The following is a 27,617-nucleotide window of genomic DNA, read 5'->3' as shown; positions in this document are numbered from 1 at the left end:
GGCTAGGGAGATTGATTATAGCCAAGTCATTTCCCCTGTTCTAATCCACTTTAAGTGTGCTGACCCAGATTATAGCTCCTCCCCCTCTCAAATGTATAAACCAAGGAATCACAGAATCAACAACATAGTTTTATTTAAGGCAGAGGCAGGGAAAGGCTATGCCCCTTCACTGCCCCTCTCCTACCTCTCAGTCCTATCCTAGGTCAGACACTGGAACCTGCTGAAAAGGCTGATGAGGAGCTGACAGGCGGTTGACAGGGTTATGGACCCTTACCTCAGATCAGCTCCCTTTCAGCTATACCCACACTCTGAGGATTTAGGGGCCTGTAGATCTCACCTAAGGGAAACAGCTTTTCTGGTCCTCAGATGGGAGAGCTGGAGAAAGGACCCAGCATTCACCCTTTCCTGAACAGAAGAGACCAGCCTTCCCAAGGTACAGGGAGGGAAGACCCTCAGAGGGGCTAGGTGAGGAATGACAAGTATGAGGGATAGAAGGTCTCTTGAGCAAAATCTGGGCAGGCTTGGCTGTGCCCTCACACAGGGTACGGGTTGTCCAGGACTGCCACTCCTGCTGCCACTCCACCATCTGCATGCTCAATGGCTTTGGTTCGAAGCAGATGTCCCACATGCTTGTTCATTACAAGTGTCTTTCCCTGCCTATAGAAAGGGGGACAGAAGACACACCACTCCATTACCAAGACTCAGCCCCACAGCCAAATCCTTCCCTGGTCCCACGTGAGCAGTATATGAGTGACTGACTACACCCAAGAAAGTGCTAGGATTTTATAATCAGATCTGGGTTTGCATTGTTTTTGGGAAATTGTTAGCTCTGTGTCTTTGAGCAAGTTACTCAGCCTTTCTCAATATCAGTTTCCTCAATTTAAAATAGAGATAATACCTCTCACTTTGCAAGATGGTCATGAGAATTAAATAAAGCAGGAAAAGCACTTAGCATGATGCCAGGCTCACATTTCATGTTCTGTAGCTGTAAGTTTCCTTCTCTCCCTCTCTGTCAAGATGGCTATGGTGGTAGTTGGGTTTGGGGGAACATGGCAGGCAGGGATGCTGTTAAGTGGTTAGAGGGAAGGCTCAGGTCAGTAGCATGGTAGGATCTGATATTCCTACTTTGCTTGATCTTAGATTGCATATTTTGCAGGAAGCGGTTTAAGGGACCAGGAACTATTCCTTAAAAATTCCCAAGTGGTCTTCTCTTCCTGTTTCTTTAGTGCTCACATCCAAACCAGGGGCCACTCAGTCTTTCAGAGCCAACTGATTATCCTCTAGCTGGCCCACCCCACCTTTCTCCAGAACCCCTGGTGGCCTGGAAACTGGACCCAAATTCTCTTCTTCCCTGGGGTCTCCTTCTAGTCTAGGGTTACTTTCTCATCCTTCTTGATACTACTTGGAACTTCCTTTATAGCTGCAAAGCATGGAACTTCCTTTATGGCTGCAAAGCACTTGTCATCTGGGCTTCATTTGATAGCCCTGTGGGTGGGCAGGTTTTGGGTCCTTGGCCTCATTTACTAGATAAGGAAACAGGTAACATGGCTAGGGACTCGCAGAGTTGGGACTGAAGCCCAGGATTCTTGCTCCCTGTCCAGTTCTCCTCCCCAGGCTCACTTGGCTGACTGTCTGGCAAGGAGGAGACCCTCTTGACTGGCTCACCTGACATAGACTCCAAAGATGCCCAGCTCTGAGATGCACTGGACCACTCGGACAGGGCTGCCAGGCCGTAGCAGACAATTTCCAAAAGGCTCAGGTTCTATCTTCTCCATGAGGATGTAGGACGCTCTCTCCTCGCTGTCTTTCAGGTGCTCCAGGGCCTGCACCATCTCCTCCCCATATAGATTATTACCTGCAATAACACTGGCCAGTCACCCTCGAGCCTCTGCCTACCTTCTCCACTCTGTGCCCCCATTTCTGTGGTCAAGGCAGCAGCCTCAGTTTCTAACTCCAGCTCAGTGAAGCCAGGGCAGGCCTGGCTCCCAAGAAGGGAATGTCACTTTAATAGGAGAGCCCTTTCTCACATAAGCAAACACACCTCACCACAGCCTCCTGCCTTGGTTCTCCTACTTGTCTATGGTTTTCCTTCTCAGCCTCCCTAACTGGCTCCTGCTCCTCTTCAATGTTGGAATTACCAAGGAATCCACCTGCCACCCTGTTCTCTCCTCCATGAACACACCCCCCCCCCCCCCCCCCCCGCCGCCCAGGGAGATTTCTAAGGCTCCATCTATATTGTATGACTTGTTAACTCCCAAATCTTCAACTTAAGCTCCCTGTTCTTGACATTGCAGGGATACCCCATGGGCTCCCAAAACAAACTCGGCATGTCCAAAGAGAACTCATTACTTCTGTCTTGAACCTGCTCTTCCTGGATCTTCCTGCTCCCAATAGGTGAAAGGCATCCTGACTCATATTTAACTCCTCCCTCTCCATTACCTGTCAATAACTCAGATGTGTCTCTTCAGTCTGTACTCTTACAATGTCATAGCCCTAGCCCAGGCCTCTACATTGCTCTTCTGGACAATTATACCAGCCTCCTCTATGATGTCTGTTGCCAGTGTCTCCCCTCATCCAGGACATACTTTACCATGGCTGAAACATGGATCCAGGATCAGATGTGTATCCCTTTCCTCCTTAAATCTCTCTAATGGATTCCCACTACCCTTAGGATAAAATCCAACTTCCTACATATTTTTAATGGTCTCTATAATCATGTTCCAAACCATCTTTTCCAGCCCAAATCCCTGCCTCCTCCCATTTATCATGCTGTACTCCAGTCTTACCAGTATTCATTAATCTCCAAATGTACCACACTTCCATGGACCAGTGCCTCTCCTTGAGGCTACTCCTTCTGTATGGAATACTCTCCCTCCTTTTCCACCTAGTAAACTCCTACCTATCCCTTAAGACCAAGATCAAAACTCATTTCTTCTGGGTCTGTGGACAGACATGATCCCTGCCCTCAAGGAGTTCAAACCAGGCAGGAAGATATCCAACCTCCTGATATGCCCTACCCCACTTCCCCACAATCTGGTCACAGGCATCTCAGACTAAACTTGTACAAACCCTCCAGTTACGGTTAATCAGGTCCCTCTGTGCTCAATATCACTTGATCACAGGGTCTTCTGGGACTTGTCCAAGGTGAAGGCCTGTGTCAGTTCATCCTGTGTCCCCTAGAGCCTGGGACTGTGCCCATAGCAAGTGTGAGTCAGCATTGGTAACAGCCTTCTAGCTCACTTCCCTTCCACTGAGCAGCCCTACCAAGGGGGAACTACCTACCTCCACCCTCTCTCTGGGGCTTTAGCACGAACTGGCTAGGGGCAGCAAGGGCCTCAGTAATGGCCTGGTCCCCTTCTTCACCCTGGCAGGAGGCAAGAAAGCAGTTACCAGCAGTCTTAAACCAGGGGCAGGAGCTGCGGTCCTGCTGGTTGTGCAGAGCAGCATCAGAGGAATAACAGGAGTGAGCCTAGATGCTACTATCTGGATGTCACCCCCAACAAACCCCTGAAGGCAGCAAGTACAATGAAAACAAGCTTTCTCTGGCAACAGTTCAGGGCTCCACAGTAGGAGGCATGGAAAACACATATAGATATTCCCCAATTCTTGCTGTCCTCCTCAGCTCCTTCCTCTTTCCACCTCTTATCTGGATCTCTACCTTTGTTGAGGGAGCTTACAATGGACTCCAGCCTACTACCAGCTCCAGCCTCCCCAATACATTGAATTCTGGGTTCCTGCTGTGGTGGAAGAAAGAGGCAGCCCACACACCATGTCCAGTGAGTAGAGGCCAGCAAATGTGGCACGGAGGCGGGCAACAGTCTCAGGCTGGCCAGGGAGCAACATCTCCAGCACACCCATTCTGCTTAGCTCCTGCTGCACCTTCTTTGTCCCAGCCAGCTGGGTGGCAATATCTGGGCACTTGATAGCACATGACCTCTCCAGCAGCAGGCGTGCTTCCCAGTTCTGCAGAGGGAAGAAAACAAAAGTAATTCTACTTCATTTCACTTTGGCTGACTTTTACTGAGCATCCATCAGATGCCAGGTATCATGCTTTCTTTCTTCACATTCATCATCTCCCAGGGTCATTGCATCTCTTTGTAAGGCAGATGTGGATTCTTCCAATATGTAGGATTCTTGCCCTCAGGGAGCTCAGTTTAGCACAATGGTACATGACTATAATTAAAAGGGAAATAACAAGATAAGGGCATAGAAAAGTAGATGAAGAGGTTTGAAAGATATGAGACACTTGTGTATGAGCTCAGCTTCCTACTGTACTTCAAATAAAATCCAAACTCCTTACCAAAGCTCACAAGACCCTGCAGGATCTGCCTCCTGTCCCCCTTTCAACCATGTCAATTTCATGACCTCCCTGCATCCCACTCTCATAGTCCAGCCATACAGGCCGGTCAGTCCTCAAACACACAGATGTCACTCCACCTCAGGGCCTTAGCATTTGTTGCTTTCCCCTCTGCCTGAAAGTCTTTTCCTTTTGGCTTTTCTAGTGGATGATTAGATCCTTCTCATTCTTAGGTCTCAGCTCAAAACACCCTATTTAATGTGGGTTTTTCATAATTCTCTTATCTTTTCACTCTATTATTTTTTAAATTATTATTACTATTTTTTTAGTATTTATTTATTTCTTGGGAGAGAGAGAGACAGAGTGCAAGCAGGGGAGGGGCAGAGAGAGAGGGAGACACAGAATCCAAAGCAGGCTCCAGGCTCTGAGCTGTCAGCACAGAGGCTGACACGGGGCTTGAACCCACGAGTGCGGGATCATGACCTGGGCTGAAGTCGGACGCCTAACTGACTGAGCCACCCAGATGCCCCTTCACTCTATTATTTTATTCAAAGAGTTTCCCTCAACTAGAAAAAAAATTTTTTTTCTGTTTTTTCTTACTTTCTGATGGCCATCTCCCTGACCAAAATGTGAGCTCCAGCACTTGTCTTGTTTCTTTTGTATCCCCACTGTCTGACACAGTGCTCGGTAATTATTTGTTATTGTTGTTTAATGAAGTGAAATTTGAGTAGTCAGGTAGGGTCTGACAGGTCAATAGGGAAGACACTCAGGTTAGCAGAATAATTAGCAAAAGCCTGCAAGTGGGTAATCATAGGATGAATGGTCTGATGTGCTAAGAGTTTAGTGTGTGAGAGGCAGGTAAACAGCAGAGGTCCCCATTCTCAGACACTGGGGGATAACCTGTCCTTGAACTCCAGACCACATCAAACTGACCACAGCAGGATAAAGGCTAAGGCCTAAGGAGCAACATCCACAACCACCCATGCTGTCCTCCCTTTGATACACAGTCCACCTGCAGCATATTTGCCTGGTCTTTACCAAGAATCTCAACCACCTTTGATGTTCCAGGCAGTTACTGGTGCCCAGAACATCAGAGATAAACCCAGAGAAGTACTCCATTTTGTTAAAAGCAGGGAAGCAAAATTCAGAGATGAGCAGGGGCATTCCCAACATCAACTAACAAGTCACTAAGCTTTGCAGATTTATCTTCAAATTCTAAACCTTGTGTGAGTTTCTCAATTCCCTAAATATGTCCTCCTCCTTATGCACAGACTTATTTCCCTGTTAGCTCAATCTCTTTTTAAAGTTTTGTTTTGTTTTGTTTTTGGCCCCTTCCTGGAGCCTGGATCCCCCAAATCCCCTGTCCTGGAGCCTGGATCCATTTTCCCCATGGACAGTTTTGTCTTTTTCTAGTCAGCAAGTTTCCACCACTCCTAACCACTTTCTAGAGAAAAGGACCTTCTACAGAGCTTCCACCTCTATGGAACTGTTGGGTTCCTTATTCAGCTGGGTCTTAGGGAAAATCCTATACTCAAAAAATTAAAGATCTGGAAGGAGCTCCCTCATGTTTTGAGTATAGTTTCCTCAGCTTACAGAAATTGAGCCCATAAAGGGTCAGAAACCTGTCCATGGTCACACACAGGCAGAGCCAAAGGCTCATGACCCCAGGCATACTGATCATGGTATTTCCTAACTTATTTCTCCCAAGTGAAAGCAGGGCTTCTTAGCTTCTCCATACTATGGATTAGGGGCAGGCAGAGAACAATATGTTGGATATGCTAGTGGACCAAGAATCAGAAAGCCTGGGAACTCCCTGTGAGATCTTAGACAAGCCCCTGAATCTCTCCAAATCTTAGTCTCTCCGTCTGTATAATGGTGATAATTATATACCTCACACAGTGGTTGTAAGGATAAAATGAAATAATGGATGTGGAAAGTAATTTTGAAACTACATGGTAGGATAGCAAGATAAGGTGGTATCATCATTACTGTCATTAACATGAATGGACAGAAAAACTTTCTAACACAGATAAAAGAGAAGTAAGAGTTGGCAGGAAGGAGCTGGTCAGTGGTATGGTGGAACTGGTTTGCATTAGCTACCCAGAGCTGATTGTACCCATCTCTGGGTTCAGAAATGTTAAGTAGGTCGGGGGCACCTGGCTGGCTCAGTCCATAGAACCTAAGACTATGGGTTAGATCTCAGGGTTGTAGGTTTGAGCCTCATGTTGGGTATAGAGATTACTTAAAAATTAAAACTTTAAGGAAAAAACAAATGTTCTTGCTGAAGCAGTGAAAAAAAGAAAAGTTGGGTAACTTGAAATCGGCCATGATGGGAGTATACCATAGAAATCAGCAAATGCTACAAACTGGGGCTTTCCCCCTTAAAAAGATGACTGTTTAACATTTGCCAGGGAGCTCCTGGGTGGGTCAGTCAGTTGAGCATCCAACATTGGCTCAGGTCATGATCTCACAGTTCCTGGGTTCAAGTCTCACGTAGGCCCTGTGCTAACAGCTCAGAGGCTGGAGCCTGCTTTGGATTCTGAGTCTCCCTCTCTTTCTGCCCCTCCGCCGCTCACTGTCTCTCTCAAAAATAAACAAACGTTAAAAAAACATTCCAGTATATCCCTAGAAACAATGTGAATGGCTGAAGCAACATAGATACCTGAGGATTCAGAGTCTAGAAGACAGTGTGTAGAGAGTGACAGACAGTAAAAAGCTTGTGGGAGAATAAGAGGTTCCAGCAATAAGTTCCCTGAGGAAGAACTGAGGGCAGGGCCCAGGGAAAAACCCAGGTTATTGTGATGCCTGAGCTGGGTCTCCAAGGAATGATTTTGGGTCCTAGGAGGCAGAGAATAGTCTAACAGAATACCAACCTGTACACTGTACTGACTCGGCATGTAGCCATCCCGGAAATAAACCACAGCAACTTCCTGGCCATCCCTAGAACACAGAATGGAGAATGCTGCTATGTTAAATTATAACTAATAGAGTGATTCAGTATATTTCATAGTGCATCCAAATGAGTTTGTCCTCTTTGAAAGCCAGACCACACAGGCTGCTGAATCAGGGGTTCACTGGAAGCAATGAAAGTAGATATACCCATACCACTACTTCTTCCACTAAAAACATGAAGGTATGCAGTGAAGAATGCTTTAGAATATTCTAGATCTAGAGTCATTGTAGGAAGCCCACAGGGAAGCAAGAAAGCAACCGGAATCAAATCAGATAAATAAATTTAAAAAAACCATTTTTTTTAATGTTTGTTTATTTTCGAGAGAGGCAGGGAGACAGAGCACAAGTGGGGGAGGGGCAGACAGAGAGGGAGACACAGAATCCAAAGCAGGCTCCAGGCCCTGAGCTGTCAGCACAGAGCCCGATGTGGGGCTTGAACCCATAAGCTGAGCCACCTGGACACCCCAAGATAAATTTTTTTTTTTAAGTGGGCTAAAAATTACTGAGCCTCAGAATCATATTGCCATGCCTACCAAAACACCTTGCATTATACTACTTAAGGGCAGCCTGGGTGGCTCAGTTAAGCGTCCAACTTCGGCTCAGGTCATGATCTCATGGTTCATGAGGTCGAGCCCCTTGTCAGGCTCTGTGCTGACAGCTCAGAGCCTGGAGCCTGCTTCAGATTCTGTGTCTCCCTCTCTCTCTGCCCCTCCCCCACTCGTGCTCTGTCTCTCTCTCTCTCTCTCAAAAATAAACATTAAAAAAAAAAGTAGCTGAAACCAGGCTGAGATTTTTTGAAATGGTAGGCGTAAGGGTGCAGAGATGCAAAATTATGAGTCTAGTTAAGACACAGACTTTTTATTTATTTTTAATTTATTTTTTTTATATGAAATTTATTGTCAAGTTGATTTCCATACAACACCCAGTGCTCATCCCAACAGGTGCCCGAGACTGTCTTTTTAAAGACCTTCCCCTTTCTTTGGCTTATTTGATACTGTCTGGAAAGTAAATTAATGACTTTGTTATGATAAAAGCACATTTTGAGAAAAGTGGTACTATGAAATTTCATGGAGGTTCTTTTTTTTTTTTTTTAATGTTTATTCATTTAACATCTTTGAGAGAGAGAGAGACGGAATGTGAGTGGGTAAGGGGCACAGAGAGAGGGAGACACAGAATCCAAAGCAGACTCCAGGCTCTGAGCTGTTAGCACAGAGCCTGATGCGGGGCTTGAATCCACGAACTGTGAGATCATGACCTGAGCTGAAGTTGGATGCTTAAGTGACTGAGCCACCTAGGGGCCTTTCAATGGAGGTCCTTAATTTTAAGAATCACAGATTAGGGGCATGTGGGTGGCTCAATCAGTTAAGCATCTGACTCTTGATTTCGGCTCATGTCATGATCTCAGTTTGTGAACTTGAGCCCTGCATCAGGCTCTGTGCTATCAGCACAGAGCCTGCTTGGGCTTCTCTGTCTCCCTCTCCCTCTGCCCCTCCCCTGCTCACACTCTCTCTCAAAAATAAATAAAACATTAAAGAAGAAGAAGAAGAAGAAGAAGAAGAAGAAGAAGAAGAAGAAGAAGAATCATCACAAATTAAAAAAAAAAAAAAAAAACCCTATAAAATTCCAGGTCTAAATATGTGTGTTGCAAACAATGCTACCCAACTAAGTGGTACTAAAGTCACTTGGTGGAAGCCCCCTGCAGGGGAGCACAAGGCCTGGCGTGGAACACAAATCCAGGCCCCATAATGTCTTGCCTAAGCTCAGAGAGCAGCTCCCAGATCAATCACAGAATGAGCAAGCTATTCCTCTTCCTCCCTGACTGCTCAGCCCAACTGTCCAGGCCTGATAGCTACCAAGAGGGGCAAGAAAGCTTTTAGGAGTCCAGGGACATATGAAAACCAGGGTTATTTTAAGAAGGCCCTTATCAAGAATGTTGGTAGCTCTGGGGTGCCTGGGTGGCTTAATCAGCTAAGGATCCGACTCTTGGTTTCAGCTCAGGTCATGATCCCAGGGGTCATGGGATTGAGCCCTGTGTTGGGCTCTGTGCTGAGTGTGGAATCTGCTTAGGATTCTCTCTCTCCTTCTGTCCCTTTCCCCCATTTGCACTTTCTCTCTAAAAAAAAAGAAAGAAAAAGGTCAATAGCTCTTAAACAACCTTTTAGAAGCAGAATATGACCAAGCCTTCTCCAGACTTTCCTGAGATGATGGGGTATTTTGCCCCTAAAATTCAGAGAGAAGGAAGCAAGCCATCACATCTCCTAGAAGAAAGGATTACTGGGGGAAATGGGTAGCAGAATAAGTTTCCTAAAGTAGTAATGCTCCCTGAACACTTACATAAACAGCCTTCGGTCTTGGTCTAGAGACCCCTTTTCAGAGACATCTTCAAACCTTCGACGGATTACGTGGATATTCCTGGGAAAGATGGGCAAAGGTTAGAGGTAATGGATGCTCTGTTCTGAGTAGTTCTTCACAAGCCCAAGGCCATTATCTGGAGGTCTCCCCTCCTTTACTTACTGGGCTAGTAGCTCATTCTCTATAGCACGCTGGTCAAATATGTTCCTTTCCTTCTCTTGAGCAATCAGTAGCACCAGAGCGCTGGGGAGAGAGTGAGCACAGTTGGCTGAAGTGACTACAAAGCTTGTCCTCCCTCCATCCAACAACCTTCAGGAGAACATACCTTCCCTGAAAGAGCAGATATTCTCTCAAATCAGAAAGGTCTCAGGCGATACCTGAGGCTCTAACACATTATTTCCCGAAATTAGGAAACTTGAAAAAATGGAGATGTCTCTGTTCCTTCTCCAGTAGGTAGATAAAATATTGTAATGATGTTAATTTTCTATGCAAATTAAAACTTAGATTTAAAATCTCAAAAACCCAAGATGACCTTTTCTTAAAACTTAATGATTTTAAAATCTTTCTGGAAGAATAAACAGATGAAAGTACTGAAGAATATTTTATAGAATAATGTGTGGGGTTGGAGGCTAATGACCCTATTACTAGACTGTAAAGCATATAATAAAGGAGTGTGTGGTTCTTGCATGATACATTATAATAGTCAATGGAAATCCTACAGAACCCTATAGAGCCATCCATAAATAAGGAATTATCTCTTGGGGCCTCCCAACATTACTGTGATCTACACAGGGACACATTTGGTCCCACAGTATTAATGGTATCATTGAGGCTTACCTGACCTCTTTCTACTATCAACATAATTCTTTTTTTTTTTTTTTTCAACGTTTATTTATTTTTGGGACAGAGAGAGACAGAGCATGAACGGGGGAGGGGCAGAGAGAGAGGGAGACACAGAATCAGAAACAGGCTCCAGGCTCTGAGCCGTCAGCCCAGAGCCCGACGCGGGGCTCGAACTCACGGACCGCGAGATCGTGACCTGGCTGAAGTCGGACGCTTAACCGACTGCGCCACCCAGGCGCCCCTCAACATAATTCTTAAAGGAGGAGCTCAAGGACAAAGGAAAAAGTTAATGCCAGGAACTGTCTGTTTGGCTACCTGAGGGACAAGGCTTTAGATTCAGACGTGAATTCTAAACTTACTAGCTATGTGACTTTTGGCAAGTTATTCCACCTCTCTGAGCCCTCAGTTTGGAGTACTAAACTCCATTTTTGCTGTAGCCGTATTGCTCTTCGCCCATAGCTTCTTGCTAAGACTCTTGGGTGGCCAGATTTGGGCTTAGGAATCTAAGTGTGGATTCCTTCCTCCTGTAACTGGCCTCTGGTCTGTTTGTCTCTGCTTTTCTCTGCCTCAGCTGAACCTCTTGGACTACATTCTGCCTGACTCCTTTCCACTTAGCTGAAATACAGGTCCTAGTATGCCTCCTCTCTTGGCTTGCCTGAAATCTCTTCAGGGTCAGACATGACATTAAGCTGAGTCTTAGCTTTGAGTTGGGTTTCTGAGAGACAAGCTAGAAATGGTGCTTTCGTAAGCCATCTTGCCCTGAGACACCCAAGGGCCAATGGCCTTGCTTTTCATGTTGCAGCCTGATTTGCTCTCCTCATGGGTGGGAAGGTGGCACCTGGCCCAGGCTGGCCTACCTCCAAAAAGAGGCGGAGGAGGGAGGCTGGAAGCTGTAGGTTAAAGTGGAACCGCATTCCCTGGTTAAGTCAGCCTGCCCTCTGCCAAATAATCACAGCCAGACTCAGAAAACATATTCTACCTCCTCCTGCCTTCAGTTCTGAACAGTATTTTGGGAACAGGACTAGGAAAGTGTCAGCTAAGGAAGGTGAAGTGGCAGTAATGTGCTGGCTGGGAGTGAGGACTCCGGATAATAATAGCTCCCAACATTTTATACCAAGAATCCTTCTTTCTTATCCCTACTCATTCTAACCACAGTCGCTATATTTTGAAAGAGTTTGAATAAATGTCTAAATTGGAATCATAATTCATTTTCCATGCTTTTTTAAAAATCTAAAAAATTATGAGATAACCGATGAAAAATTCATCTGTTCTATCAGTGCTTGAGCCTGAGTTTTTTGATCTATACTATGGGACCATTCCTCTTGGAGGCAGAACAGTATGGTAGAAAGAATGCAGGCTTTAAAGGCAGATAGACGTGAATTCTAAACTTACTAGCTGTGTGACTTTTGGCAAGTTATTCCTCCTCTCTGACCCCTCAGTCTTCCCTTCAGTAAAATGAAACTAGTACTCCTTAAATGGTAGCTGCCATTATTACTATTATTATTATTACCACTACTACTACTATTGGAAGTACCACATAATGATCCTGAGTGAGGGGGTGGTGGTGGTGGTGGTGGTGGTGGTGGTGGTGGTGTTTTTAGTCTTTCAAGTTTTTAAATTCCGGTTAGCTAACATTAGTTTCAGGTGTAGAATCTAGTGATTCATCACTTACACACAACACCCAATGCTCATCACGTTAAGTTCTCTGCTTAATGCCCTTCCCCCATTCAGCCCATCCTCCCACTCCCCCACCCCCACTTCTCCTCCAGTAATCCTCAGTTTGTTCTCTGGTTTGCCTCTCTTCCCAACCCACCCCACCCCCACCATGTTCATCTGTTTTATTTCTTAAATATGAGTGAAATCATACGGTATTTGTATTTCTCTGACTTATTTCCTTAGCATAATACTCTCTAGCTCCATCCACATTGTTGCAAATGGCAAGATTTCATTCCTTTTGATGACTAATATTACATTATATATATATACACACACACACACACACACACACACACACACACATACATATACACACACACCACATCTTTATCCATTCATCAGTCAATGAACATTAGGGCTCTTTCAATAATTTGGCTATTATTGATAATGCTGCTATAAGCATCAGGGGCATCTATCCCTTCAAATCATTATTTTTATATCCTTTGGGTAAATACCTAGTAGTGCAACTTTTTGAGGAACCTCCATACTGTTTTCCAGAGTGGCTGCACCAGTTTGCATTCCTACCAACAACGTAAGAGGGTTCCCTTTTCTTCACATCCTCGCCAACATCTGTTGTTTCCTGTATTGTAAATTTTAGCCATTCTGACAGGTGTGAGGTGATATATCATTGTAGTTTTGATTTGTATTTCCCTGATGATGAGTGATATTAAGCATCTCTTCATGTGTCTGTTAGCCATCTGGATGTCTTCTTTGGAAAAATGTGTATTCATGTCTTCTCATTTTTAAACTGGATTATTTATTTTTTGGGTGTTGAGTTTTATTAAGTTCTTTATATATTTTGGATACTAACCCTTTATCAGATATGTCATTTGCAAATATCTTCTCCCATACCAAAGGTTGCCTTTTAGTTTTGCTGATTTTTTCCTTCACTGTGCAGAAGATTTTTATTTTGATGAGGTCCCAATAGTTTATTTTTGCTTTTGTTTCCCTTGCCTCTGGAGACATAGCTAGTAAGACTTGCTATGGCCATTGTCAATGAGGTTACTGCCTATGTTATCCTCTATATTTTGATGGTTTCCTGTCCCACATTTAGGTCTTTCATCCATTTTGAATTTATTTTTGTGTGTGGTGTAAGAAAGTGGTCCAGTTTCATTCTTTTGCATGTTGCTGTCTAGTTTTCCCAATGCCATTTGTTAAAGAGACTGTCTTTTTTCCATTCCTCACCAGATTTTTTAAAGCATTTTTCAAGGCCATGAGATTTCATTTAATTCTCACTACCACCCTTTTAGGTTTTATTATTATCATCCCCCTTTTACAAACTGCTGCTCAGAGAAAAGAACTGTCTTAGCGAAGGTCATATGCTAGGTCAGCAGAAATGCCTATTTGACTTTCAAAATGAGAAGCCAGTCCCAGCTCAGGCACCTCATAGTTCCTACCCACCAGTGCCCATTCTAGGTACATGAGTCTTCCCATGTTATTCGCAGCCTGGTTGGAGAAACCCTCTGCAGCATTTTTTTCATCAGTAGTTCCCCAGCTGACCCTTTCCTGGCTTCAATCTCTTAAAAAACACTTAACCAAGAGTTAACTATTCATCTTATGCCTTCTAAATATTCAGAGTCCAAAGTTTCTTGAGTCTTAGTGAGGCTTAGCAAGCCCAGAGAGGCTCTCTTAGAGGCAATAAAGTGATTACGGTTGCAGATTCTAGAGGGAGTGGACTATGGGCTCTACCACCAACCATCTGACCTTGAGCCATTCACTTCTCTGAACCAGTTTCCTCATCTGTAAAATGGGGGGAGTTGGGTGGTATCTACCTTGAAATATTTCATATGAGGATTTAATAAGATCCTACATGTAGAGCGCTTAGCACAAAGTGTGGCACCAGTCAGTGCTCATTAACGGTTAACTATTAAAGCTATGTAAACATTGCAGTAACTATTGGTACAGTGCCGCCCCCTATATATACAGAAGTCACTTACCTGGCATCTTTACACATCTGGAACATGGTTGAAAATAGGAAGGAAGCAAAAAATGCCTCTAGGCAGTTACAACAGACACCACAAAATCACTAAGTCAAAGCTTATGCATTTACTTATCAAAGAGGCCCTCACACTCATTAGATGGTACATGACAACCCAGACCACTTGCTTTCCCAAACCATAGCAAATCAGAAAGGAGGTACAGGGATGGGAATGGAGGATTCCAAATTAAAGCACACTGACAGCAGTAGGGGGTAAGAACTGATAGTAGGGAGACAGGAAAACTGGGAAGAAAAGTAATAAGAACTTAAAGCCTAACAGTTGGGGCCATTAGTGCAGGCAGACAGCCTCACATGCCTCTGAGTCTAGATAGCACCTCTGTATTACATCAAGATACAATCACTAACAGTAATGCAATCATTAACAGATAATTGTGACCTCTAGCCAACAACAAGATTAAATTATAGTCTGTGTCTCTTATTTAAGAAGGAAGCCCAGAAACCCCTTTAAGTCTGGTACTTAAAAGTGTAAGCTTCTATTTCCAGGAAAAAAAATCCCTCATTTCCTAAAGATGTCAGGCGAAGAAGTTGCTTTGCACTGCACCCACGAATGCTGAATCTAAAGCAGGATTCTACCATTCTTTCTCCCCCTTACTTGGCTGAGCCGTAGAGCTCCCAGGCCTTGGTGATCCCCTGGGCCAGTCCCTTGCTGGGATTATTGGAGAGGATCTTGGCAGCTTCTTTGGTCTTACTCAGGACATTGAGAACATGTCTGTTGGAAGAGATGTCTTATTCAGTAATTGGATGGATCTAGAAGACCCCTCTCTGCCTGTGACTCACAGATCCTTACAGGAACATCACTTGGAGAATTAGCTGAACACTAAAAAGCATCTTATCATCATGCTTCTCAGGCCTGAATATACGGGGCCACCCAAACCCTGGCCCCGTGTATATGCCCAGAGCCCCAAGACCCTGTGTTTCTACTCTATACCAGCCTCCCTATGATCTGGAACGCCTTTCCCTGAGCACCAGTGCTTGCTATCTGGAATTCTGCTGCCAACCATCTGTAATCACAGCAACCTGGAACATCACTGCTGGCTGGAAATGGTTGCTACTAGGGTCAAGCCTTCCAATGGGAAGCCACTGATCCCTCTCTGCCATGGATTCTGACCTCTCTTCAGGCCTTCCAAGCTCTTTCTCACTCAGGTACTGTTTCTTCAAGCTGGAATACTACTTTATACAATGAGGGAGCAAGACTAGATGAACAGTGAGGTCCCTTCTCTCCTTGACATACTAAGACCTAATTACAAGTGGAAACTGCTACAGGAGAAACACATGACCCAGGGCCTGGGAAGAAATACTTGGAATTGGAGATCCCTGTTCCTGCCTGTGACTGTAGGCCTATTAGGCTTTCACCCCACCAGTGTGTCCAGTGTTGCCCAGGGGACCCACCGGTGCACAGCTGGGGTACGGGAGGCCAGGCCCCCAAAGCTGGCAGAGATGGTGTTGATTTCAATCTGTTTCAGGACTGGGGAGCCATCTGCATTGCGCTGGAACATGTAGTCTGAGCGGTTCAGGCCCAGGAACACAGTCTGTGGGGAAAACTGAAGGCTGAGTACATTTGCCCAGGGTTGATTGAGGGCCTAGCCACAGAACAGACAGGTAACATGAATTCTACATAGAGATCAGAGTTGCAGGCTAATGCTCCAAAACCTAGTGGAATCATTCTTTTGGTCATCCCAGGATTGGTCACTGATGTACAAACCTAGTGGAGACCAACAAGAGGCAGATTTCCATGAGCTCAGGGCCTGGGCCAATTTCTTCTGGTAAAAAAAAAAAGGGAGGGACAGGTCCTAGATTGGGGTGGAGTGGGGAGGTTACCTGAGCAATGCCTCCTTTCAGGACTTGCTTGTAGATGTTAAAGAGGCGAGCAGTGAAGTTGTCCCTTTTGATGGTGCTGGAGGAGGAAATAGAGCATTTTCTAGGCTAAATGGGATCTTAAAGATCAAATAGTTCTACCCTCATCCATTGCCTCCTGAATCTTGCAGTCTGCTGACCCAAACTTGAACAGCCACATCAACCTGATAGACAATAGTGGTTTAGAACTCAGGTCTAGAGCCAGATAACCTGGGTTCAAATCCCGGCTCTACCACTCACCACTAGGCAACCTTAGAGAATTATTTCACTGTGTGTCTCAGTTTGCTCATCTGTAAAAGATAAAAATGAAAGATGAAGAGGAAAATAATTTTACTTCTATCATAGAGTTGTGGTGAAGGGTAAATGAGATATTATATGTACAGAACTGAGCATAGTGTCTGGTCCTGAGAGAAACTAAGAAATGTCATGTGATAAAACCATTCCATCTTTGAATATCTCTGATGGTTGGTAAACCTTCTGGTCGACATAACATTAACTCTCCATAGCTTCTCCTACACTCTGGGACTTCCAAGGACAAGTCTTTTCCACCTCTTATACAGCAACTCTCAGAGATTAAAAGACAGCAGTTATGCTCTGTGCACCAAAGCATTCTTCTGACTCAAGCTAAATATCCTTTTTGTTTTTCTTCAGCCAGTCCTCATATGATATGATTTCCTCAGGGCAACCTTCCCTATCTGGATCAGATCCTCCTGCCATGTGCTCTCAGAACACTGTGGACCTCTCCTTTATAGTACAGATTAGTTTTAAGTTTCTGTTTTATTTCTGTGATAATTAATGTCACCTCTCCTATTTGCCTATAAACCACATGAGGGTAGAGACTTTGTCTGTGGTAGCTCATCATCATGGCCCAGTGTGCTGCTGTGACATGTTATATGAAGTAGGAGTCCATCCAGTGTGGAAGAGGCACCCACAGGTAACTAACACCACACTTGTTGTCTGTCAAGATTCAGGGCAGTCTCTACATCCCTGCTCAAGCCTAACTCACTCTCCTCACTTGTTATAGGGACCCCACTGAGCCCATGTAGCTCAGGCCTGCCCTGCAGTTCCTCTGTTCCCCAGCTAGCTCTTTCATGAGGCCTTTCCCAGCCCTTGGTGAGGAGAGTCCCCAGCTGGGCTTCAGCCTCCAAGAAAGTTGAGACACATTTTTGCTTTACTGAAGAGGTGTGCCCCTTCAACCTAGGTCCCAGGCTGCTATTCTAGCATATGTGATACTAGGGCTCTATTCCCGTACAAGCTAGGGTTTGTGTGTATTTCAGAGGACAGAGAAACAGGGAAGGCAAGGTTGCAGACATGGACTGCAGGAAAGGTCTCCACATAATTGCATCTTTAGGGCAAAGGTCATAAATCAGGTTGCTCATATATTCTGCAATCCAGAACCAGAGGTACAAAAGCCAGGCCCACCCCGAAAAAGACCTGGGGGGAAGGTGCTGGTAGGGTTTGTACATTCATAACTCATTGCATTTTTAGTTTCAAGTCAATGGTTTCCAAATTTCTTACCATTATGATCCCTTCCCATATTCACCTTCACACCAACGTGCACATTTTTAAAAGATTGTATCTCTGGGGTGGCTGGCTGGCTCAGTCAGTGGAGCATGCGACTCTTGGTCTCGGGGTTTTGAGTTCAAGCCCCATGTTGGGTGTAGAGATTACTTAAAGATAAAATCTTAAAAAAAATTTTTGTCTCTAACAAAATAATTGTTTTCTTTTGAAAAATTAATCAGACATGCAAGTATGTATGTCTAGTCTGTTTATGTATACACACACACACACACACACATTTATTTATTTAATTCTAAAAGAATTTGGGGCGCCTGCGTGGCTCAGTCGGTTGAGCGTCCGACTTCAGCTCAGGTCATGATCTCGTGGTCTGTGAGTCTGAGCCCCGTGTCGGGCTCTGTGCTGGCAGCTCAGAGCCTGGAGCCTGCTTCGGAATCTGTGTCTCCCTCTCTCTCTGCCCCTCCCTCACTCATGCTGTCTCTCTCTGTCAAAAATAAACATTAAAAATTTTTTTAAAAATAAAGAATTTAATTCTAAAGTAAAGAGAGGGGCCTGGGTGGCTCAGTCAGTTGAGTGTCCAACTTTGGCTCATGTCATGAGTTCGAGCTCTGTCATGAGTTCATGTCATGGCTCATGTCATGAGTTCGAGCTGACAGCTTAGAGCCTGGAACCTGCTTCGAGTTCTGTGTGTGTCTCTCTCTGCTCCTCCCCCACTCAGACTCTGTCTCTCTGTCTCTCTCTCTCTCAAAAATGAATAAACATTAGAAAAAAAATTGAAAGTAAAGAAATTTCCCTTGTCCCAGGGCCTGAAGATAAAAAAAGGATTAAGGGAGAAGAGACAGAGCGGTGGATGGGGTGAACCATTTCAGGAGTTCTGTATCCTCATGCCCTGGGTGGGGCCCAGTCTACCCCCCCATCTCACCCAGAGATAAGAGGGCTGAGGAAAAGAAGTTAGAAATCTGCCTTTAAACCCAGTAATCTCCTTTGCCCTTTGTTTTCCCTAAAACAATGCTGACATTCCCTAATTCCAAATAGAAATCTCAGTCATCAAAGCAAGGGGCCATGGATCAGAGAATCACATAATGTGATTGGAAGAGATCTTAGATTTACGCCAACGTCCCTACATTACAGATGAAGAAATTGAGGCACAGAGAAAGAAAGGAATTTGCTTGCAGCCATATAAATGAGGATTAGAGCCAGGATTAAAAGCCAGCCCTCTTGACTTCTGTTCTACTACTTTTGTTTTTTCTGGGGGGTACCTGTCCCCAACCCCACCAAGTCAGCTGCCAGAGCAACATCTCATGGCTCCTCAGTCTTCCAGTCCCTTGGGTTCCAGCAACTCCCGGCCCCTATTGCCCCATCACCCAGTACCTGGAGAGAGTCTGCTCCAGAAAGGCTGCATTCTGGCTGACAGCATCCACCAGCATGTTAAAGTCCATCTGCACAGCATAGGCCTGCTCCAGCAGGGCACTGGGGACCAGTGAAGGGAAGAGCGTGAATGGGGCATAGCTTACCACCTGATCAAGGAGAAAGAGCGGGCAGGGGTAGAACACCTGTGAATGGGCTGTTTTCTTGTAAACATAACCCCATGAAAAGTGTAACCTACATTTATTGACACACAAACTGCCGAATAGTGGTTACCTCTGTGAAGGGAGGGAGAAAACAGGATGATGAAGGGGTATAAAGGGAACTTTCAGACTCTGTAATATTTTATCTCTTTACATTAAAAAAAAAAAAAACAGAAGCAAAACAGCCAAAACAAATAAACAAAACCACAAAAAATTGAGCACTTACTGTGTACAAGGCACTGTTTTAAATACCTTACATGGATGCGTCATTTAACTCTGTGAGGCAGATACTATTATTATCTGTTCTTTTTTTTAATGTTTTATTTATTTTTGAGAGACAGAGCACGAGCAGGGGAAGGGCAGAGAGAAAGGGAGACAGACTCAGAAGCGGGCTCCAGCTGAGCTATCAGCACAGAACCTGATGCAGGGCTTGAACCCACAAAGAGTGAGATCATGACCTGAGCCGTAGTTGGACACTCAACCAAGTGAGCCACCCAGGCGCCCCTATTATTATCTATTCTTAATAAATAAAGGGAATTGAGTCTCAGATTAAGTAACATGCCCAAAATTATATAAAGCTGTTACATGGCACTGGGATTTGAACCAAGGTGGTTAGTAAACAACACACACACACACACACACACACACACACACACACACAGCTCCTAGCCAGGGTCCTAAACCCAGGACCCTCGTGCCAGGAGCTCCCACCCCAGCCCCCTTGCCTTCTGGTTGGGGCAGAGGGAGAGTCCTGCTGGTAGGGCTGTATCAGAAGTGATCTCTGACCCCCAGAGTAGAAGTTAGGAGTGGTTTCTCCCCAGTGTTGGAGACAGTGACTCAGGTTGCCAGACCTGGAGTTAGGCTGCATTCTGAGTTCTTTGAACTTTGGCAGAACCAGGAAACCCAAATACCCATCTGGAACACTATTTCTAGAAGGAGATAATGCATTTGGAGATTCACAACAACAAATGAACTAGAATTTGGGTAGGAGATGATAAAATGACCTTGTGACTTATATTATGATGTATTCCTGAGTTTAACCTCTGAGTTAATATCAATTTACCATTATCATAGTATGAGTTTATGACATTAGAACTTGGCATTTATATATTTAAAAATATTTTTTGAACAGATAATACAAACAAATGATACAAAATTCAAGAGACAGAAGGATACATAGTGAAAAGTATGTCTCATTCCCTGATGACCCAATTCTCCTCCCCAGAAGCAAATTGTATACTAGTGTCTCACATGTCCTTTAGACTATATGTATATATACATTTTTCTTTTTTTACACACACAGAAGCACATGGTACATATATTGTTCTGTCCTTTGCTTTATAAATATTTCAGAGACATTTCCATATATGTTCAAATAGATCTCATTCTTTTTAATGCCTGTAGAGTATTCCATTCTTTGGATATAAAATTATTAATTCAAGTTTTCTTTTTTTTTTTTAAGTTTATTTATTTTGAGAGAGAGAGAGAGAGAGAAAGAGTACAAGTGGGGGAAGGCCAAAGAGAGGGAATCCCAAGTAGGCTCCACACTAACAGCACAGAGCCCAATGTGGGACTTGAGCTCATGAACCATGAAATTGTGACCTGAGCCAAAACCAAGAGTTGGACACTTAACTGATTGAGCCACCCAGGCACCCCTGAATCTAGCTTTCTGTTATGAACATATAGGTGGTTTGCTCCCCCCACCCCATTACAATCAATGCTTCAATCAATATCCTAGAGTATATATTCTAGGTATTTTGTGTGTGAAAAAGTCCATAAATTATAAATTTATAAAAATGGAAATGTCAGATAATTAGAGTAAATCCACTTAAAATTTTCATAGATAGTTCCCAAATTACCTTCCTCAAAATCTCAGAAGACAAAAGTGAGGAAGGATATTTGTGAGAATAAGGTTTTTTCAGCTTGAAGCTTTTCTGTGTTAGGCTGGGAATTACTGCACATTATATAGGGGGTGACCTAATACGCTGAGTGCATGTGTGATGACAATAAGGGCATTCCTTGGCTTTAAAACTTAGAACACTGCTTCTTCCAACAAGTCTCATTTGGCCTGAAAAACTCCCAAAGGCTTTTCCTAGTAAGACTTCCCTCTGCCTCTGTCCCCATGACTCATTATGCCCACTTGAATTTGGGATCCATAGTATACAGCTGTTCTCCACTGTGTATAGGCCAAGGGCTGAAACACAGTCTTTTAACTTTTTATGGAGACACAGGCACAGAGTAATAGTCTTCTACTCTGAGAAAAACGGTAGCATGTGCATGACAATAAAAGATCCCCTTCATAGTCAAAGAAACAAAGAGTGATGGGAAGAAGAGCTCCTATTCCACCTGAGGGGCCAGATTTTTTTTATTTCATGAAAAAAACCCCAAACAAACATTGGGCCTCACATTTTAAAGACACTGGTGAAAAAACTGTTAACAATGCTTGTCTCTGGGGAAGGAAACAGTGGCTAGAGGGAGGAGACTTATTCTACACTGAATTCCCTTTAAATTTTGTAGCCTGTTCATGTTTTTGTTTTTGTTTTCTTTTTAATTCACTCCCTAAATCTGCAGGAACCAGCTATTAATTCTGCACTTGGTTTGTCACCCCTACCTACAGGATAAAGTTCATGTTCCTCTTCCTCCCAGTATCCAAAGCCTCTTGATTATCTGACTTCTTCCTGTCTTCTGTCCCATATTCAGCTGCATTCTCTTGAACATTTTGTGCCTTTTCCTATTTTAGACCCTCTGTTATGCTGTTCTTTTCTATTTATTTTTTAAGATCTAGTTCAAATACAACTGATGAGTTGCTCCTTCGTCTAGGTGTCCCATACAGTTTCCTGAGAGAGGCAGTAAAGAATGGAAGTTCAGAGCATGAAGTCAGGTGGCAAACTCTTTGGGTTTGAATTCTGGCTTTGCCAATTACACAACCATTTGAATGACCTCAGGCAAGTTACTTTACCTTTCTGGGCCTTGGTTTCCTCATCTCTGTTGTGAAATTTAAACGAGTTAGTGATTTCAAGCTGTTAGAATAGTGCCTGGCACATAGTCAATAATAAACAGTAGCTAATATTGTGCAGCAGGCTATCTATGTTTCCTCATAGAACTGACATTTAATTTTGTCTTGTGGCACATTCTCCAACTAGACCATGTGCTTTAGTGGCCAGAGTCTCTGGCTGACTCACCTGTGTCCTCAGTGCCTAGAATGGCCTGGCATAAAACAGGCACCTGACAAAGATTTGGACTGAAATCTCTTTCTCTTTCTCACATCCATACACATACACATATTTCCTGTCTTTTTTCTTTTTGATGTTTATTTATTTATTTATTTATTTATTTATTTATTTATTTATTGAGACAGAGAGAGAGAGAGCAAGCATGAGTGGTGGAAGGGCAGAGAGAGATAGAGACAGAGAGAATTCCAAGCAGGCTCTACACTGTCAGCACAGAGCCTGACATGGACCTTCAATCCACAAACCCAACAGTGAGATCATAAGCTGAGCCAAAATCAAGAGTCGGACGCCTAACTGAGCCACCCAGGTGCCCATTTCCTGTCTTTTTTCTCTGAATTGGGAATCTCACTGAGGACTATGTCTTTTCTAGGCTCCATTAACTTCCAGAAAGACCAAGTGTTGGACCTTCACACAATACCTATTGATTAATAGAACAAAAAAGTCTTGGAGGGGAAAATGCTTAATCCTGGGTTCAGACAAACAGTTCACATAATGTAAAGCTCACAAAGCAAGCAATTATATTCCCAAAGCCAGAGGCAGACCTTCCACAATGTCAGCCTACCTTAGGTAACAGCCATTCTCATTCACTCAGGCCTCTGCAAATATTTATGAGTCTGGACTCTCCACCAGGCCCTTAACTTAGTAAAAAAAAAAAAGATGGTGGCAGCTCTTTAGTTACTCATATGGATTGTCACAAGGTATACTAGTAAGTAAAAAGAAAAAAGCAAGGCACAAAAGAGTTTGTCTAGGATGCTTCTTTGTGTAAACAGTGGGAAAAAGGAATATATACTTTTTTTGTTATGAGTAAACTATAGTAAACTATATAAAAGAATAAACAAAAACACTAAAACACAGCTTGTCTTCAGGTCAGGAGAACCGGATGGCTAGGGAATATAGAAGAGAGGGTTAAACTCTAAACTCTTTGTCCTTTGAATTTTGAACTATGACAATGTCTTACCAGTCACAAAATAAAAACTTTTTTTTTTTTTTTTTTTAAGGATGAGACTTTTAAAAAATGTGGTTTGGATTTAGCATTTCTACTTTTAAAAGCATCAACCCTACAGAAGTACCCAAACAGGCGTGTATGTAGCTGTTCCCTATAATGCTGTTTATAATCATAAAACATTAGAAATCAGGGGTACCTGGGTGGCTCAGTCAGTTAAGTGTCCAAGTCTTGATTTCGACTGAGGTCATGATCTGACCGTTCATGGGTTGAAGCCCCTCATCAGGTTCTGCGCTGACAATGCAGAGCCTGCCTGGGATTCTCTCTCTCCCCCTCTCTCTGCCCCACCCCTGCTCAAGCTCTCTCTCTCTCTCAAATAAATAAACTTAAAAAAAAAAAAAGGGCATTAAAAAAACACGTTAAAAATCACCTAAATAAAGGAAAGTTAAAATGTGATTCATCTATATATGGAACACTGTATCAGAATGAAGCTAATCCTAATGGAGGGAGTTGTAAAGAGTTCAACCGCAGATTGTTAAATGAAAAACAAAAACACAATCACAAAATAATCTGCATGATCTGTGTGATCCAATTTGTGTTTTAGAAAACCATATATTTTGGGGCACCTGGCTGGCTCAGTTGGAAGAGCATGTGACTCTTGATCTGAGGGTCATGGGTTTGAGCCCCACATTAGATGTGGAGGTTACTTTAAAAAAAAAACTTAAAAGGGGCACCTGGGTGGCTCAGTCGGTAAGCGTCCAACTTCAGCTCAGGTCATGATCTCACAGTTCGTGAGTTCGAGTCCCCCGTCGGGCTCTGTGCTGATGGCTTGGAGCCTGGAGCCTGCTTCAGATTCTGGGTTGCCCTCTCTTTCTGCTCCTCCCCCACTCACACTCTCTCAAAAATAAAAACATTTAAAAAAAAAACTTAAAAAGAAAAGAAAATCATATATTTCTTTATATACACATATATGTATATAAATGCACAGAGAAGGATGTACACAGACCAGTTGTACAGATATACTCCCCCTCTGCAGTGTGATTAGGTAGTCTTAAAAAATAATAGCTCACTGGACAAAGTGTTTCACATGAATTATCTTCTCATTCTCTTACCAACTTGAAGAGGCAGGTCCCATTATTATCCCTTTTTTATTCTATGAAGAAACTGCAGCTGAGAGAGGTTATGTAACTTACCTAAGTCATACTAGAAACCCCAGACTTAAATTTTATGATTACTCTCAGCAGGCTTTTTACATATATCTAGAGATCAATTTTAGTTATTGACAAAGATAAAATAAAGCAAAAAAGATGTCTCGACCTAAAGGAGCTGCTTTTAGCCTGGCAGGGACCAGAAAGTGAGCATTAGGATCCAGAGCAGTGTCGTCAGTGCTTGTGAGGAGGGGTCAGGGGCTTACATCGGAGGAACTGGGCTCCTGCAAGGTCCTCAGCAGCACTCCCTCAGCCAGGGCCCGGTCCACAGCCTGCCGTGCCAGCTCCTCCAGCTGCTGCTCATCCTGCAAGAGGCTCCCCCAGCCGGTGGCCATCCCAACCTGCAACAGGAGAGGGGAATGATTGGTGATGGGTTGCCTGGGGCCCACCCAGAAACCGATGAAACTGGCAGTGTGGTACAGGGGAGTGAACAGTGGATGGCAGCTCTCAACTTCCATGAGTGCAAAATGGAAAGCCTGACAAAGCATTTCCACTGCCAGTCTCTTGGTTCCTAATACAATGATGGCATTATTCTTACAGTAAGGAAGTGGAATCTCAGACTGGTAAAACCTGGATTTGAACCCAGGTCTCAGGACTCCCAGCCCAGGCCTTTTACTTTGGAGAAAGAGGCACTAATGTCATATGTGATTGGGGCAAGTTCCTTCCCCTCACAGAGTTGCAGATTCTCTACCTGTGAAACAAGGGGTATGAGGTAGACCAGTGGTTTCCAAATCTGGCTAAATATTCTGGGGAGCCTGGTAAAGAATACAGATTCCTGGGCTCCACTCAGAGATTCTCATGCAAGAGGTCTGATGAGTGGAGGGAAGGGCTGAAGCTCTGTATTTTTAACAAATTTAAAATCACTGCAAGAGAGTATTAATTCCCCTTCTAGCTCCAACAACCTAGGTCATCAAATCTCAAATTATGTGGGGGGTGGGAGTAGGAGGATCCCTTTGTAGAATACTATGAAATGCAGATAAGGTGAACTCCTCCCTCACACTAAGCAGAAGAAAGCTCATTAGCAGGACATGATTACATTCCCTATATGGATATCTATCATCACAGCAGCAAGACAAAATATTTTTGAGAAATCACATTAGCAGAATAGAAATAACTGAAACCCAAGTGCCCAATGTAATAGGATGAGGAGTCCAACTGGCTGCCCAGAGACACAGATATGAACCAATTAACACCATGATACTAATTTTGCAGCAGGCCTCAGGGATTTAAGAAGATCTGAATAAAAATCTGGAAACACCAGTTATTAATTTTGGTTTGCCCTACTGTCATTTGATTTTAGGAAAAGAACATGGCTACCCAGCTCAGTTGTCCCCAGAAAGGGAGCTAGAGAACAAGTAACAAACTAGAGAACAACATTCAGTTCCATCTCCTTCCCCTTATAACAAAATTGGTGCGAAACCAATTATGAAAGTCTGTTGGCCTCAGCACAACGTTTTCAAAGAATGACCATGTAATTTCAAGAGGATCCTAACAACATTTCTGTCCAATGAGACACAGATAAGGGCTCTACGACTATAGAGTCATAGTAGAGCCCTGGGGTCAGTCAGATATGGGTTTGAGCCCATAATATTACTTCCTTCATAAATAAGGTCCCCATGTGAATTAAATGAGAAAAATCTGTGTGTAGTTCCTCAGCAGGGTTTGTAGCTGTATACATGGGAGCTTCTTTTTGGCTATACCCACTTTACAGGTGGAAGACTTGTCAGGAGGTCACACAGCAGGCTGGTGGCAGAGCCAGGACAAGAACCTATGACTGACATTAGAGCAATGGAACCCTCCATTAGCCCCCATCTCTTAACATCTCTGGGATTCCAGCATCTCTGCCTGCGGTTGGGCTTTTGTCTGCTTGGTAAACACTGAATGGCATCTACTGCCACGCCCTTGACTAGGTACTGAGGATACAAAGAGATAAAACATAATCACTATGTAAAGTGCTGATTGGGCCCTTTGTTTTTCTCATTCTATAGTCTCAACCCTGTGGCTTTGTTTGTTTTGCTGAGGACATTCAAATCTATACTTTCACAGTGGTGCTTTCCTGACTTCCAAACTAATAACCAACTGCTTACTGGGAGTCTCCACAGAACCAGAATAGAATTTGTCGTCTCCCCACAAATCTGCTCCTCCTCTGATGAACCCCACTCAGGCACTCAAGCCTTATACACACTTCTCTCCAACACCCCAGTCTCCCCAAATCCTGTAGTTTTTATTAAATATAGATTGCTTTGAATTCCTCTATTTGTCTCCACCTCCACTGTCAGATGCCTGTTCCAGCTACCATCATCTCCCTGAGCGCTAAACAGACTCAAGAGTGAGGTTATCCCCAGTAACCAAGATACACAAGCCTCTCTCCAGCTCCCAGGCTTGGCACGTGCTGTAGTCTCTTTTTGGAACACTCCCCACCACTCCTGACCAGGGTTCACGTGTGTGTTTCAGAAGCTGTCCCTGTTCTCCGCCCAGGGCTTCTACAGCCCATTAGTTACCCCTGTACCATAGGAATTGTTGTGTATCTTGGTCACTTCTCTACCTCCAGCACCTACTACTGTATTCAATGAATGTTAAATGAATGGATGATGAGTGAAAGACTGGGGCCAGATCTTAAAATGCCCACAAGAAAACCCAGTCGGACTTTATCCTGAGGGCGAGGCCAGTGTCTGCATGAGGCTCGGGGTATAAACACCCGTCTCCTGCCCAGGCTTGCCCAACTTCATGGGCCCGTTCACTCCCATTCTAGACAAAGTTTGGTTCTAATCGCTCCCAGTTTCTTTCTTTTTTTAATTCCGGCTCTGGCTCACTGGCACGGTGTCCCCGACACCGGCCCGATCTGGAATCAGGAGATCTGGGAAATCTGGGATCCACAATCACCAGCCCAACCCCCTCAATGGTCACCAGTTTCCCCTTCCCTGCAAAGGGCATGAGCTGCAACATCTCCTAGCCTTCAGGATTCCAATAGCTGGCCAGAACCCTCCCTCACATCCTCCCGAAGAAGCTTGGCCCTTGCCGGCCGCCGTTGCCTTTCCCCAACCTACTGGTTCGTCGTCCTGCCGCGCACGGTACTCAAGCCCCTCGCGCTGTAACCCAAGGTCTAGGGGGCGGGGCCTCGATGCGACCCAACGCGT

At 44.1% G+C, this 27,617-nt stretch overlaps 2 protein-coding genes across 2 annotated transcripts in view; one reads left to right on the top strand and one right to left on the bottom strand.

The window, feature by feature from the left end:
- Positions 1 to 108: 108 nt before the first annotated feature.
- On the bottom strand, positions 109 to 27,582 carry GSS (glutathione synthetase). The gene is made up of 13 exons (XM_030309732.1): positions 27,528 to 27,582; positions 24,687 to 24,821; positions 18,903 to 19,048; positions 15,978 to 16,053; positions 15,549 to 15,688; positions 14,752 to 14,868; positions 9,764 to 9,844; positions 9,584 to 9,661; positions 7,171 to 7,237; positions 3,769 to 3,963; positions 3,283 to 3,364; positions 1,666 to 1,855; positions 109 to 657 (listed from the first exon to the last, which is right to left on the bottom strand). The coding sequence occupies exons 2-13, from the start codon at positions 24,813 to 24,815 to the stop codon at positions 534 to 536; spliced, it is 1,425 nt and encodes a 474-aa protein (XP_030165592.1). The 5' UTR covers positions 24,816 to 24,821; positions 27,528 to 27,582; the 3' UTR covers positions 109 to 533.
- The window catches only part of MYH7B (myosin heavy chain 7B), a 56,342-nt gene continuing 43,590 nt past the window's right edge, over positions 14,866 to 27,617 (top strand). The window contains exon 1 of the mRNA XM_032592579.1: positions 14,866 to 15,302. The gene's annotated coding sequence lies outside the window, so the exon portion shown is untranslated. The remainder of the gene's footprint in view (positions 15,303 to 27,617) is intronic.

This window comes from Lynx canadensis, chromosome A3 (assembly GCF_007474595.2).
Source record: "Lynx canadensis isolate LIC74 chromosome A3, mLynCan4.pri.v2, whole genome shotgun sequence".
In the NCBI taxonomy this organism is placed as follows: domain Eukaryota; kingdom Metazoa; phylum Chordata; class Mammalia; order Carnivora; family Felidae; genus Lynx; species Lynx canadensis.
This window is presented reverse-complemented; position numbering and strand designations above follow the sequence as displayed.

What these genes read in the sequence shown, in the direction of transcription:
- GSS (XM_030309732.1), bottom strand. Translation starts at nt 24,815, where the DNA reads ATGGCCACCGGCTGGGGGAGCCTCTTGCAGGATGAGCAGCAGCTGGAG. An exon ending in CAAGACCGAAGGCTGTTTAT is followed by an intron (nt 7,238 to 9,583) that starts GTAAGTGTTCAG and finishes TCTGTGTTCTAG; the next exon opens with GGATGGCCAGGAAGTTGCTG. An exon ending in ATCTTTGGAGTCTATGTCAG is followed by an intron (nt 658 to 1,665) that starts GTGAGCCAGTCA and finishes CCCTTTCTATAG; the next exon opens with GCAGGGAAAGACACTTGTAA.